The following is a 14,782-nucleotide window of genomic DNA, read 5'->3' as shown; positions in this document are numbered from 1 at the left end:
CAACTTCACTGACAGAAGCTACGGCTCTACTGGGTTTCTCCATATACATAATTTATTCTGAGTCCTGGAATCTTTAAGATATACACTGATATAATATACTCTTGTCCGTCTTGTGTGTTTTGTCATACTACAATAACTGGACTCATTAATAATGTGAAATCTAATGATAGCTAAGTTTCTCACTAACCTTGTCCACACATGGTTTTTAATACGAATATGAATTTTTCTGAATAAAGTGCTTGCGGAAAGAAGACACCAGTGTGTTTACGCATCACTATGTCAGCATGTCAATGCATCCCTTCAGACAAGTGCTAGAGGATATTAAAACTGTGGTACTTGGCCAGGTTCCAGGGCGCTCTCCCATCCTCTGGACACTCTCCATCAGGTCCTGAAAGCCCAAGAAGCTCCGGTTTCCACTGTAGGACAGAACAGTCTGGGCGTCCACAAAGAGACGAGACAGTCTGTAGGAGCAGAGCAACAAGAGGAGTCCTTACTGGGACAAACAGGGGCGGTTTAGTTACATTCAACAGCAGACTTTTCAGTTAACCAGCAAACACAAAACTCCCATTTGTGAACGCCACCAGGTGTGTTCAACGAGGTGCTCAACTGACTCCAAATTTAAATTAGGTTCATTCAAACAATGTTGGTGTTTCTTGCATAAAAAAGATTGTTTCACATAAGCAGCTGAAAAAAGAGGTTTTAACAGCCTGTCATCTCAGCTTAATCAATAATAATACAACTCAGATGAAGGGCTGAAACTATTACAACAATTATTTTCATTATCATTTCATTTGGCAATTTATCACTCTTTATTACTCTATATACATTAAATGTGTGAGTGTCAAAATAACAAAAAAATGACCATTTCAACTTCTTAAAGCGCAAGGTGAATTAATCAAATATTGTGTTCAATCATCACCCTCAGAAATGTACTATCACATTACAAAAGAGCAAACAAGCCAATTCTCATATCTGAGAAGCTGTAACTAGGAAATTCAACTAATCAACTAATGTTTTAATTACCTAGTTACTACCTTAATGTGAATACTAAATAAATAAATAAACTAAATGTTGACTGTGATGGATGAATTTTTTTTATTCAAAATGATTTCTGTATCACTGCGGAATGAAGTGAAATCAGCTGCTGCCTGGAAAGTAAGTTATTATCCAGAAACTTAAGGTATGCTTTGAGAAATTTTTTACTTGTTCAAATCTTTGTGCATAATTTTAAACTCTTGTGATTTTCTGGGCTGACTGTGAACTAAGCCGCTACACACAGCTTTCCATGTTTTCTTTTTCTTATTTTTACCTCCAGTCTACCTACATGGAGTTGTCAAAGTTGCCAATTTGGCCCGGTATCTCCCCTGGTGTCGGACTGTGGAAACAGGGGTTGTTGATGTTGCAGATAATGCCCTGAATCCAGGGCAAGGTGCCTCCTGATGGTAAGGCTTTGTTTGGAAAGTGACCTACAAGCAGAGGAAAAGAAAAACAACCACACAGAGTTTAGTAGAAGAAGATTAGCCTAAAACACAAAACAATGAAATTACTGTGGCACTGACCTGAACCTCAATCTACAGACACCAGACTGAATAATAATCCCAGCAAGCTGCTGTTATCTAAATGAATACTGTGTTTTTTGTTAAGTAATATCAAATTATAATGTTATTATCCTCAACCCATCGTGAGCTGCCTTTACATGCAAGACTGATCTGAAGATAAAAAAAAAAACAGCAAAGAAAAAGTATGATATAACTTTGTCTTGATGTAAGGAAGTTTTTAACTCACTGACCAATTAGCTTACATTGTGTTGTCTTGCAATGTTGCATTAAATTATGTTATCATATTATCACTTTACACTAATGCAGGACTTCTAAATTAAGGTCAAGAACACAGCAGGTTAGGAAAACAAATCGTGCGTGGCTCAGGAATCACTCTGTTAATCCTCTTTAGCTGGTTGGCAAAGGGCTCGTTCTCAGACCTGTAAGTGTGTTTGTGTGCGTGTGTGAAAGGATACATATTACATAATATCACTCACATTGGCTCTGTTTGTAAGGAGGGTGTGAATGACGAACAGAGATGAGGATGACGAAGAGGAAGAGTGGCCAGAGGAGCTCGATGATCAGCTGGATCTGCATGAGAGGAGAACATGGGAGCTGTTAACGGTGCATCAAATACTGTCAGAGACCAGCAGGACTATCCCCCAACCCTGTCACCTAATGTGTCCTACACTGCAGCTGATATGGTTGAGACGGTGGAGTTATTATTGTGCATGTAAAGCTGTAAATAAAAGGCTTATTCAATGTCCAAGCTGTGTCTCATATCATATTTTTCTTACAGAATAAACAATCTATTATTTTCATTGTCACCTTGTTTCTCCTGCGGTATGTGATGTTCTTCCAGAGCAGGAGTAAGAGCTGTCTGAAAAACCCCATGGCTCTCAACAGCTACCTGGCCATGGCGTGATCCTGGAAATCACAAAACATGGTAAAAAACAAAACAAAACAAAAGCGACAAGTTCAGCAGAGATGTTGTGTTCAAGTGCTTCTGAGGCCGCTCTGCCCCTACTTCAATTACAGTTATTTCATTGTCCTAAGTGTTTCCTGTCTTGTTCCGTCCCCTATGGAATTAGTCATAGTAATAAGATATATGCTAATATGAAGCTATTTATTATTGAAGACTGTATTGAGAAACTGTACCTGACCTTTCCCCTGCAGGGGGCAAAACCGAGGCTGAGGACAGCTGAACTTAATCATCAGTAGAATACATCTTTTTTTAAACTTTTCCATTTCATGCCCCTTGATTTGACAAAACATGTGTTGAAGAATATTAAACCAACTGTGTGGAAGATCAAATATGATGTTTTTATATTCATTGTGAGTGAAGGTTGTCTTGTGTGCCCGCAGCGATCTGCTCAAGATGGACAATCCCCTGCTTTATCCTGAAATCCTCCTGATCCTAACAGCTTACCTGTGTCACTCTGAGACTTCAACATTCACTTCTGCTCTGTGAATGCCTTTTCACCGTGGCTTCTCCTGCATGTTTGTGCTGTAGTCAATAATCTGGATCACGATTTGTGCCAGGTTAGAAAGAAGGCTCATTTCTTCTGCAAATCGTTTTGAAAAACACTGTGCAACTTTAAAGTAAAACTATTTTCATGCATTCATTTGTTTAACCTTAAAGACTTTGCAGACGTCTTTGCAGGTGTCAGATACAGGTTTTGTAACCTCTGTTTTTATCGTTTTTTAAATCTGTTTTGACCATGTACATTGTTTTCCTTTCCTGCTTTATGGAGGTTTACAGCAGCAAAATATTGGATATTATTTCAATGCAATATATTCGTAAGTTAATGGCATGTAAATGTTAAAAAATGTAAAATTAACCTACTGGTACAAATTACTCCCTAAATAAAGGGCATTATTGCATTCAATTCCGGAAACAACTCATTCAAACAAAATGTAAAGTAAAAATATAACTTAAATGCTATCATTAACGCAGTTACCAGTTTATGTCGCTGTCTCATCTGGTAAATAAAATAATTAACAGTAAACTAAGAAGGAAAAGAGGAAAACCCCGTGCTAACTAGCGTCACATTAGGATGTAGCTCTCTCTTCTTAGCATGTTACTCAATGATCCTATTATTGGGTTTACAGGCTCTTTCAAAGAAAATAAATACAACCTAATGAGCTCCAAGGACTCATAAAACTGTAGTTAATTATTACCTTTTTGTATTATAGGTGATAAAATCTCCTTTCCGTGTATCGGACACCAACGATCGGTAGCTTATCAGACTCTCAATGTTTGTCATAGCAGGTGGAAGCTAAAGAGATCCCGCCCACAAGCAACGCTGATTGGCTGAAGTGCTTTCAAGGGGTAGTGGTCAAAGAAGCCGGTAACGGATCTGATTGGTTTTGGTCTATGTTTTGGTAAAAGTTGACAGCTGATTGGCCAGCCCTGGACAGCAGTGTTAAATACATGCCATCAGCGTCTTGGATAATAAGAACTGTATTCTTAGAATATTAATGTATTAATAAAAGGCATTATTTTATTAGTACAAACAGCAGATTATTACATGTTATACCTGCAACTACATACAATATTAGTAGTAATAATAATTAATTATATGGTATTTGCAATTATCACATTATTCTTATAACAACTGTAATTTCAATTTAATAGTTTCGGTTACATATACTGTTCAATGATAACATCCTCACAGGATCATCCTTATCAAAACTCAGCAGTACCCAATACTAAGTCATTGGTTTTCAGAACATATGGCTTTATATTTAGAAGCCGAAACTTATTCAGCGACCACTGGCTCACAATAAATAACATCAAAAAGACATCTTACAGATCATTTTAATGAACAACCAAAATAACAGATTCTTAAAAATATAAGCATCTCTCTATCAAATAAGGCAGTTACCTTCAACTTTGCATGATATCTGCTTCCTGTCAGGCACAATAAGGGAAGCCTTGAATGAATGAACTACAGTGCTGCACTCCGTAGCCTTCTCTGAAGCTTGTGACAGACACTTGTTGATATGCACATGTATGTGGAGGACCGGGAGTCCATGAAATAAACAGACCCTCTGTGCTGATTCAATAAAGTTTCCCCTGCAAGCACGTTTACCTAAGACACACCAGGCTGGAAGACTCATATGAGTACTCAATATTTTTCACCACCATGTAAGTTAAGTGTAATCAAAAAATATTGCGTTTATGCATTATTGCATCTCAGCTATTGCCTGCATTGTTAAATATCTGATAAATATAAATTGCGAGCTAATGTCTATCCCTGTCACTTTAAAATATGTTTTTACAATATTCAAATGGACTCCTTAAAAATATATAGCTAGACTAGATTGTTGTATTCAGTGGTGCGACAACAGCTTATGATATGCCGTACGATCAATTGCATAATATTTTCTGAGTTTGGCAAAAGTTCATGTAGTTTGAACACTGTGCAGTAGAAGTGTTCAAAGAAACACTGGCTGCTCCTGTCCTGTTAAGAGCCGATATGTTGAAGCTGGCATCGTCTTCAAGTGAATCTGCCCAGAGAGAGAAAAATCAAAATCTAAACTGCGAGAACAGCTTATGATCAGTTTTTATATTCTCCAAAATAACTATCAAGTTATAAACTATATGTAATTGTTCATGTAAGGATTTCATCCATTCTCACCTCTCCGACTGCATTTGTCAGGCTCTGGATGATCTTGTCGTGTGGAGTGGCAACAACACTCTGCCCGTTGATTTCAATGATGCGGTGCCCGACACGGATGCCTCCTCTCTCTGCTATACCACCCCGCATCAGACTGCAGATCTGCAATGGGAAAAGAGGAAGGGATGCCTTAAATGTGTTTGAAAGCTGGAGTAAGTGAGGAGGTGAACCTCAATATTATTTTGTCAAGCTACTCTTTCATTTACCAAGGCAATACTAGTGCAGAGAGCTCAAAACACGTTTATACATTTACAAATATTCCCAAAAGTAAGCTGTGCAGTGAAGTCTTTTTTTCTACTGTTGGGCAATTAACAGTGAGGGAGGGGAAGTATTCCTCATTTACTCTTCTTCTTTCACACGTGGTTTAATGCAACAAACGTAATAGTGAGACAGTAGAAATATGGATATTGACATACAATGCCGTCTTCCACACTGAAGCCCAACTGAAACTTGGGATCTGGCCTCCTGATAATCGCCATGGTGACCGGAGGACAGTGGACGATACTCAGCTTCACATACTTTTGGCTTTTCAGGTCCTGAGATGGAAGAGAAATGTAAACGAGAGCAAGTTAAGGGGATTGGTCCGAGGTGACAGCAGTATTTTTCTCTGTTCGGACACATCTGATGGTTTCATAACACCAACGATTACATACTTCCCAACACTAATTACAGGGCTATTGTGTTGATTGCATTATACTTTATACTATGTTCATCATACTGCTCCCACTACAGGTAAATGTTTCAAAACCTGTTCTACCTTGGCAGGAGGAAACCTATTCACTTTAAATGGGAAATATCAAATCTCAGCACCAAAAACTTGCAACATACATCATCAGTGAATAAATACTCTTGTTGTCCTTCAGAAACCCAACTGTGTGAAGTCACTGGTGCTGCAACGAATGTTTATTTTGTATTTTGTTGATAATTTTATGATAATTATCTAGACTGTGAAACATCAAATAAATAGTGAAAAAATGCTTTTCACAAAGATGAACGTGACCTCGAATGTCTCGTTAAGTTCAATCAGTAGTTCCAAGCCCAAAAATGTCCACGTTTACATTATTTAAACAATGAAGTAACAAAATGCCTGATTATTATTTTTCTGTTGTTCAACTAATTGTTTATTAGATTGATTGTTTCTGGTCTGGATTCCACTATCAAATCCATCCACTCTCACGCTGCATGGAAACACAGTGCCATCTAGTGCGCTCTCAGGACAGTGCACTTATGTAAAGTGAAAACAGTTTAGGCAATTTATTTGAAGCTTCACTGAGAAATTCGGCCATTTGCATCATAAAACCAAAGCAACACAACTTTTATTATTACTCTTAGTAGCGTTTCTATCATCGCAGTGACTGAGTCTGTGCTGAGCCTTCCCTTCTTACCCGGATGATATTCTGGCAGGTGGTGATGGGAAGACCCACCAGGCTGGTGCCGTTCACAGACATGATGCGGTCACCGATGCTGAGCTCGCCGCAGCGCTCAGCTGGACCTCCGTGAAGGAGGTTGGCCACCACCACAGTGGGCAGGATAGAGCCCCACCCTGACTCCACCACTGCCAGCCCCAGGATCTCTCCAGGAGCCTTTGTGATGACTACCTGAACCACAAACACACAAAAATCTGGTTTACCAATGATTTCTCCACAATTATCTATCACAGGAAAGCATGTACACGAAGTAATGCAGTAACTGGAACAGACAAACAACAATGAACACATCCGTATTATTAAAAATAATCAGTTTTTCTCTTTGTAACTCTGTGTATTAATACTAAGATCCACTCTTTGACACATCTAAGGAGTTAAGCTGCTGTTATACTTAAGAACATGGACATGGACAGTACAGTACATATCACACTGGGTAACTGTTTTCCACACACATGCATTTGTCACACTAGGTGTTTCAACAGTGCGCAGTCGCAAATTTTGGGTGACCATCGCTGATGCAGAACTTATGATTTGACCTTTAACCATTTTAGTCGCTGCAGCACCTGTTGTTACCCAATTGGTCCGTAGCACTTTTTCCACTTTGATGGTAGGGAAGAAGGGGGATGAATTTTTCATCTACGGGTGACCCTTGTGGGTGGTCACACTTGCTTCAGTTGGTTGCTTCCTTGTGTGATTTGGTTGAGACTGTGCTTTTATGTTTTTGAACATTTCATGCAACTGTTCATCCCATAATTAACTGGTGAACTGGAGAGGCAAAATATGAACACAAACAGACGGATGGACAGTGGAGAAGTGGATTATAATGCAAGAGTGGTTTGAAAAATGTAGTTGGACATTTTGATACTTAGTTTTCAGTGAAAGTTGGTCACCACTGGAATATATTGTAATTACCATGAATCCATGAAAGTGACTTTTGCTATCAAAAGAAGGAGCAGACTACATGTATTTTAAGGCCACCTTTCATCTGTTGGCGAGTCTAGATAGATTTTGGTGACATTCACTTTAAAGATTGCATAAAATTCAGGATAAATGACATGTCAGAAATGAGAGACAAGTGTTCGGGCAGGAAAACGAGCTGGAGGAGAGCAGGGGTGAATAGTCTTTGTGCTGAAAGGTGCACTGAGCTGCAGTCCTGTCCCTCCTCTGGACTAGACACTGATCTTCTCTGTTCTTCGTGGAAAAGCTGAGACGTTATTTGAGGATTTCGTTGATACTAAACATCGACATCTCCATGGGGGGGTCCCCTCAAACATATTCTCAAAACGTATTCATCTTTTTAATGGCCACTTTCTGCTCTGCTCGATTACTATGCGCAGGTGTGTATGAAAGAAAAGTGGCATCACTATCAAACAGAAGTATTGGGTCAGCTTTATATTTTGGGGGAAAATGTGAAACCACAATCACTATACTTACATCTCTGAGGTTTTGAGAGTCAGAGAAGTGGGCCAAGTCTCCATTGTAGAGCTCCTGACTTTCCAGGTAGTCACTGTACTCGCCGGGCCTCAGATCACTGGCTTTGATGCCACTGGCCTGCAGGAACTGCTGATAGGCCACTCCGAATGCCTGACCAATAGCCTGGGCTATGACCTGAGCCTGGATGGAGAAACAGGGAGGAGGAGGAGAGAAAACTGACTCAGGTTTCAAGATTGCTGTTATGTCATATATAGACAGATAGATACTTTATTAATCCTGAGGGAAATTCAGGCATCCAATAGCTCATATGACACAAATAAAACCCATTATCCACCAAGTATAAAAAACAAACAAGCACACAGGGACAAGGGTAAAGAACAGAGTAAGATAGGAATTAATTATTCAATAGAAAATAAATGAACTGCACATCAGTAAGTGTTACCAGTCACAGAGGTCATGCACATTGCAACATTGTGCAGAGAAATAGTCTGTCTCTCTGAAAGCATATGTGCAATGGGTAGAACAGTGTGGTTATAGAACAGTGCAATTGCCTGTTGTGCCCTGGACTCATCAGATAAGCATTTGTTAACCAATCATGTTTATATGGAGACTTTGGCATCTGAATGGTAAGCCTCTGAGGGCATGTGTTAAGTAAATATACACACGCTCTCACCCTCCGTTTTCATATAAATAAATAAGCAAATGAGTTTATTTACAGTACTTTCAGTACAAATGCCTCACCCTGAATGAAGCATTCAAAAAGGTTTCCTGATTTTCTATAAAAAGTGATCTGCTTGTCACTGTTTCATTAAAGTTGAATGTTACATTCACTCATTCACTTAACCTCACCCTTTGTAAAACTCATTCCTAAATAAGTTGGGAAAACCTTGCAGTAGAAGCAGGAGCCTCATGGCCTTCGGTATCCCACAGCTAATTAGTTTCTAAAAGAAACTCTTCCTCCTCCTATTCAGTCTTGCCAACAGTGGGAAACTGGGACGACAGCCAGACCCTTTTTACATTCAGGAGAACTCGCTGGCAGTCTGGGGGAAGGAAACCAGGCCAAGCTGAAGCTGAAACTTTAGTCCAGCAGGAAACAGCACATTTGATCTGAGATTGTGCAGAGAAAGAGACACTTTAATAATGTCTTGAACTGTCAGCCTGTTTACATAATGTTAAGGGTTTTGCAGCTAAAGGCTCAAGACTTCTGCTGGAGCGAGTTGTGACCACTATGAAGATCATAAAAACAGAAGGAGACACTTTTTTTATCCTCAAACCTCAGCAGCTGTTGAGAGTCCAGGGTCCAGAATTTTATATATAATGAGTCAAACAGACAAAGGCTTCCCATTAAGTAAGAAAGAAATGTGATGCTGCTGTAAGACCTTTCAATCGACTGACTCACATCCTCAGAAGTGAACACATGGCAGATCATTAAGCACTTCTTCTGAGGCCCCGACGATGATGACGAGGAAGAGCTGGAGGGCGGGTCACCATCCTGCCCTTTACGCTTCCTTCGTGCCATGAGGACCACGATCTCACCAATGTCGGCAATGTAAGAGATCATCTGCAGAGCGTGATCCATCATTGCTTCCTGAGTGGAAACAGGACACGAGGAGCTTAATGCTGTTAGATACTGAGAAGATAGGACGGTGTGGTTCGCAATATCAACCTGTAGAGACTTTTAACTTGCTTAAAACTCTACGTGCCCTTTAAATTGCCCCCTGGGGACAAATAAAGTTTATTGAATTGAATTGAATGGAAAGAGCAATGCCCCGGCTTTATTTTTTCTCTTTTTGTCAGTCAGGTTATTATTGCCTGGTAAAAATTTCCAAAACTGTCCGAGGTCACACACTGTCCTAGGAATAACAGTGATCTGCCATAAAGCAGGTCACTGATGAGTTATGTTGACAGAAAATCTAATTAAGAAAACAATCATGAACTTGTAAAAAAAAAAAAACCCAAAACAAAACAAAAAATGATATGGGAATTTGAGCGGTCAGCTATCCAATTTGAGAGGTTGTAGTGTCCGTCAAAGTAACAACTAAAAGACTTTTCAAAACGATTCTTGCAAATATACTTATAACAAAGTGATTTATAAATGCATCTTCCCTTTTAATGCCACTGTGTATCTCAAATAGTCAGTATATTATTTGTACATAATAACTGAATCATCACCAAAAAGCTGTGATTATTTTTTACAAGTATGGTGCAGTGAGGCACAACCAGCCGTGCAAAGGGGGAGCTGACAGTAAATGACCCACTTTTACGCTCCTGACAATTCAACCACACAGTGGAGGAAAATAGACTCTACTATTACTGCAACATCACTGCAGAGCTCTGATATTAAATCACCATCCAGTTCTATATTAAGGATTCCTGCTGTGAACGCTCAGCACGAGGGTGTAAATTTAGAAGTGCTTTATAAAATAAAAGTTCAATAATTAATGTTTTCCTCTTTATATACAGTCTATGATGTTTTCACAACAGAAATTAAACTCTGAATCTAATTATATTTTAGATATTTAACAAGTAGGGATCAGGAAAAATAACATGGACACACACTGGCGACTGCAGACATCTAAGCAGCTCAGGGTTCCTACATGTTTTAGTATTTTAATTCCATTACCTTTCGATAACTCCTCCAACCAACCTCCTTTTACAACACACGTAAATGACACACAGATCATAGTAAAAAATATCTTCATGTATTTTTGGATAAAGTAAGGGGAAGCTGATACATTTTACTTGAAACTTGAACATTAGGATTCTGAAGTCATCCATAAATTAATCTCACAATTCACTCCATCATATCTATCATCAGCTTGTGTTGGCTAAAAGCCAGAATACAACCACTTTGAATGGTAACAAAGTGGTAGTATTGACACTAATAACACTGTATTATACTCACTTACACTTTATTTACATTTTTTTTTTTACTTGAAAAGGGTGAACTACAAGAGGAAAGGAAAATAACTTTAAAACTACTTGGTAAAAACAGACAATGTTTGCTGGTCAACTAGCACAACATACATTACCTGTGAGTCAGCAGTCAGCACTTTGATTCTCTGCGTGGAGATGAACAAATCCACTTCTGTCATTGGCTGAGACTCACCCTCTGGAGCCTGAAAGAAATACAGTCCAGTCAGAAGTACTTTACTAATACTGAGTATAGGGTCACTCTTTAGATACGAGTACATGACGTCATCCCAGCCAGCTGGTCTCGTCATAATTAGAAAAGTCTGTACGTTACTTCAAATATCTTTTCAGCAACAACACCACCCAGAAACGCAACCAAGCAATGTAGCGCAGCAACTGCTTTATTTTCATGATGTCAGTCAGGCCTGGTGTGTCGTGAGTCTGTTTCAAAGCAGTATCCATGGTAATCCGATGGTTTTGGTGTGTCTCTCAATGGATTTTTACCTTTATTCGGTCCACAGCTTCCTGAGCCTGAGCCATACGAGCGTTCGTAGACGGGTTCCTGTCTGATTTGATCTGAGTGGAGCCCAGATACTTGGCACCAAATATTACCCCATCCAACAGGTCTTCAGGGTCACAAGGACCAGGCACTAAAAAGTAAAACACATTAATTATAAAATGCCCTATTTTCTTTTCTTTATTGTGTCACTGTGACATTTGACATAAAAAAATCCAGCTCAATGTCTACAAGATAAAAGAAATATAGTGAAGTGACTCACCATTTTTATATGAAGGATGGTCATCAGCGCTCTGCAGTGACAGCAGAGGGAGAGGGAATTAATTGCAATTGCAATGAATCTATGTTTTAAGTATTTATTGTGTAGTTCTATGCCTCATACTTTACACCTCTTTTTTCATCCTCCTTTTAGCTTATTATAGTAATTGTACCATGACCTACCTGCTCACTCTCTGCAGCAGCTTCTTGGTCTGGAGGCTCCTCGCCCAGTTTCATCCACACTGGTTCAGGATACTCTTCGTCAGGCAGGGAGGTGAGGGAGTCGTCCCTGTGCCGCTGATGTTGACCATTCCCATAATGCCCCCAGAACCTCTGAGCGTCCTCCTGACTGTAGGAAACTGACACTACAGCATCTACCTCCCCTCTATGGGGCAGAGAGGTGGGACAGGGAGTAGCACCGATCTCTGTGCACTGCAGCAGCCCCAGCAGGTCTCTCTGGTGGCTTTCAGAGAACAGCAACCCAGTGGTTTCAGTGCTGTCATCTGTTATTAAGGAGGGAGCACAGTCTTCTAGCTCTGACAGGCTGGAGTAGTGATGGTGAGGTGGTGTCCGATGACTGGGATGAGGCTCTTCACCCATCAGCTGGAGCTGGCTGAGCAGGGTGTGAATGCGGCTGTGGTCTTCATCACCTGATCTTCTGTTAGCAACTTCCTCTGCAGTAACTATATTTTCCACGTCCCTAAATGTTACCTCCTCCCGGTCTTCCGCACCCTCCAAATCCTCCACCCTCACCCCTTCATCCTCATCAACTGCTTCATCCCCTTCCTCCACCTCTATTTCTGTATTCTGGACCGGCTCTGAACTATTTTGCACCAGCTCCTGCTGGTTTATGTTGAGTTGAGCCACTGTGTCACTCACGTCCAAAGGCATTAATACTGGCTCACCTGGACTGGCCTTGTCCATGTTGTCAAGAGAAGGAGGGAAGCCGGGGTCATCCAGGTCATCTGCGGAGCCTGGCTCACTGGAGGAGTCAGACCTCCAGTCTAATGGAGGAGGCTCAATCAGGTTGTAGGAATCCAGATCCTCCACCTCTGAACCTGGCAGAGCTGCTACAGTCCGTTTGATTACCTCAACCCCAGAGACTTCATTAACAGGGACAGAGTCAGACAACTGGGTGTCTGAGGGCGCAGAGGTGGGCTGATCAGCAGGGCAGACGTCTGTGTCCATTTTGTACAAAAGCCTGTCAGAGGAAAACTGGTATTACTGTGTTGATTCCTGGTTGAGGTCACAATGCAGCAGACTTATAAGGAATTTGGTTAATAAGGTTTCCAACAATGGAACTAAATTGCAATGCAAAATCAGTAATTCTGATCTAAATAAGAGCTGCTGCACTCACCACGCTCCCAGTATAAAAGACTGTCTACCACCATGTCTTTAGTACTAGTAGACACAGCTGTACAAGTTAAACCCAGCACTATCTGAAACACAATCATTCACCCTCTTGTTCTCAGTGCCATCAAGATAGAAACAGCAGCCTAAAGCTCAAAGTACATGGACGACATGTACAATGTGTGTTACCATCAAATAGACCCCTAGAGAATAAACATGCTGCGCATCTCTTTTTCATTCAGTTGTCATTACCTGCAAATTAATATACCCTCAAATCAACTGCCTGGAGAACAAGCAGGTTTGGTAATTCAGCTCCCATGTGTTGAAGATAAAGCATACAAAACTTCACTTAAACTGATATGTTCCTTATCGATAACTGTATGAGCGTTAGTGTAATCGAACAACAACACTGAAGAATCGTTTCACACATCAGGCAGGTCTTCTGGTAAATCCAGCACCTAAATGATCCACCAGGCAAAACACTATTTAAATACCAATATGTATTTAAGAGGAAAAAATCCCGAGAACCAAATATCAGAGATACAGTTTACGGATAAGCATATTACTGGTTAGTAGGTGCAACTTTAACGGTCAATCAACCATTAGAAATCAAATACAACTTAATTACGTGCTTTAAACAACAGTTTAAAGCGACTTTAAATGCGCAAAATGTTAATGGGTATTGGAAATGGCACACAGTTCTCCCTAAAACCTGCAAGGCAGTATTTCGTGGAGCTGATTTGTTTAGCCAAAGGGCTGGCAGTCCACAAAACTAACGATGATCTAAAAAATAAACAAAACAAATAAACCCAAAAAGCCTTAACACAAATTTAACACTGCGAGGCAAAAACTGCTGAATTTGGCTAACTAAAGTTAGCTATTCCAAAAGGCTTGAGGCTAACTACTTAGCTAATTAACACTGCAGCACCCTGAAAAGGAGTTCATTAACAAAACATGGGAATTACAATAAAAATACAAGGGGGTAAGTAGCTAAAACAGCTCTTACCTGATATTTTAGGTCTTTCTCGGTTCCTTTGTGGCCAGAGAGAGACTCCTGTAGGTGCCACGACAGAGAAGTTGACGTGGTTTGGTGTTTGAGCCTTTTCCAAAACTTTAGCTTAGTTTTATTCGTCATAATAACAACAACAGCACCGGTAAATATATTAATTTTACATAATCCACCAGTAAAAACCAGTCACTGTTTGTATAAAACAGAGTTCTCCTGTGATTGTGGCGGCTGCTGTTAAACCGACAGCTTCTACTTGTTGGCAGACTGTACTTGTGTGACGTTCAAGTGCTCTTGTGAACGTCCGTCTCTCGGGTTCTCGATTATAATATGTTATTTAGTTGCTTTAACGTAGCTGTCCCTGTACTGTGTTTATAATAAAAATTTGAAGATGAAAACAAAAAGTGATAAGCCTCGGTCTTGTGGGGCATTTGACATGTCTTTATAATGTTGAATATTTGCGCTCAATAGGCTCCAATGGTTTTTTTTTACATGTCCGACAGCAGCTGAAGGTAGCAAGAGCATACGTCACGTTGAACCTACAAGTCCTGCTCAATCAAACGTCGAATACATCGATCCAAAAAGAAGTTCATTTATAAAGTTCATAATTTTTACATGATCTAAAATCTTTTACATTCCCAGCAGCTTATGTCTCT

The 14,782-nt window shown here is 40.0% G+C and overlaps 2 protein-coding genes across 3 annotated transcripts in view; both read right to left on the bottom strand.

Annotated features, from left to right (window-relative positions):
- abca7 (ATP-binding cassette, sub-family A (ABC1), member 7) overlaps window positions 1–3,807 on the bottom strand; it is a 30,306-nt gene extending 26,499 nt beyond the window's left edge. For both annotated transcript variants that reach the window (XM_023426517.2, XM_087179360.1), the window contains exons 1-5: window positions 3,720–3,807; window positions 2,367–2,465; window positions 2,036–2,129; window positions 1,325–1,466; window positions 337–461 (exon numbers count right to left, since the gene is read on the bottom strand). In XM_023426517.2, coding sequence (XP_023282285.1) covers window positions 337–461; window positions 1,325–1,466; window positions 2,036–2,129; window positions 2,367–2,432 — 427 coding nt within the window. In that variant the 5' untranslated portion in view covers window positions 2,433–2,465; window positions 3,720–3,807. The remainder of the gene's footprint in view (window positions 1–336; window positions 462–1,324; window positions 1,467–2,035; window positions 2,130–2,366; window positions 2,466–3,719) is intronic.
- Window positions 3,808–4,341: 534 nt separating this feature from the next.
- On the bottom strand, window positions 4,342–14,406 carry LOC111670006 (amyloid-beta A4 precursor protein-binding family A member 3). The gene is made up of 11 exons (XM_023426536.2): window positions 14,127–14,406; window positions 11,954–12,971; window positions 11,775–11,805; window positions 11,500–11,645; window positions 11,115–11,201; window positions 9,482–9,670; window positions 8,083–8,262; window positions 6,607–6,819; window positions 5,638–5,757; window positions 5,183–5,323; window positions 4,342–5,051 (listed from the first exon to the last, which is right to left on the bottom strand). Exons 2-11 carry the CDS (start codon window positions 12,956–12,958, stop codon window positions 4,980–4,982), a joined length of 2,184 nt encoding a protein of 727 aa, XP_023282304.1. The 5' UTR covers window positions 12,959–12,971; window positions 14,127–14,406; the 3' UTR covers window positions 4,342–4,979.
- Window positions 14,407–14,782: the final 376 nt, after the last annotated feature.

This window comes from Seriola lalandi, unplaced genomic scaffold (genome assembly GCF_002814215.2).
Source record: "Seriola lalandi dorsalis isolate HSWRI2012SDOR001 ecotype SW California unplaced genomic scaffold, Sedor1 jcf7180002054829, whole genome shotgun sequence".
Lineage (NCBI taxonomy): Eukaryota > Metazoa > Chordata > Actinopteri > Carangiformes > Carangidae > Seriola > Seriola lalandi.
Note: the sequence above shows the minus strand (reverse complement) of the source record. Positions and strands in the feature narration are given on the sequence as shown.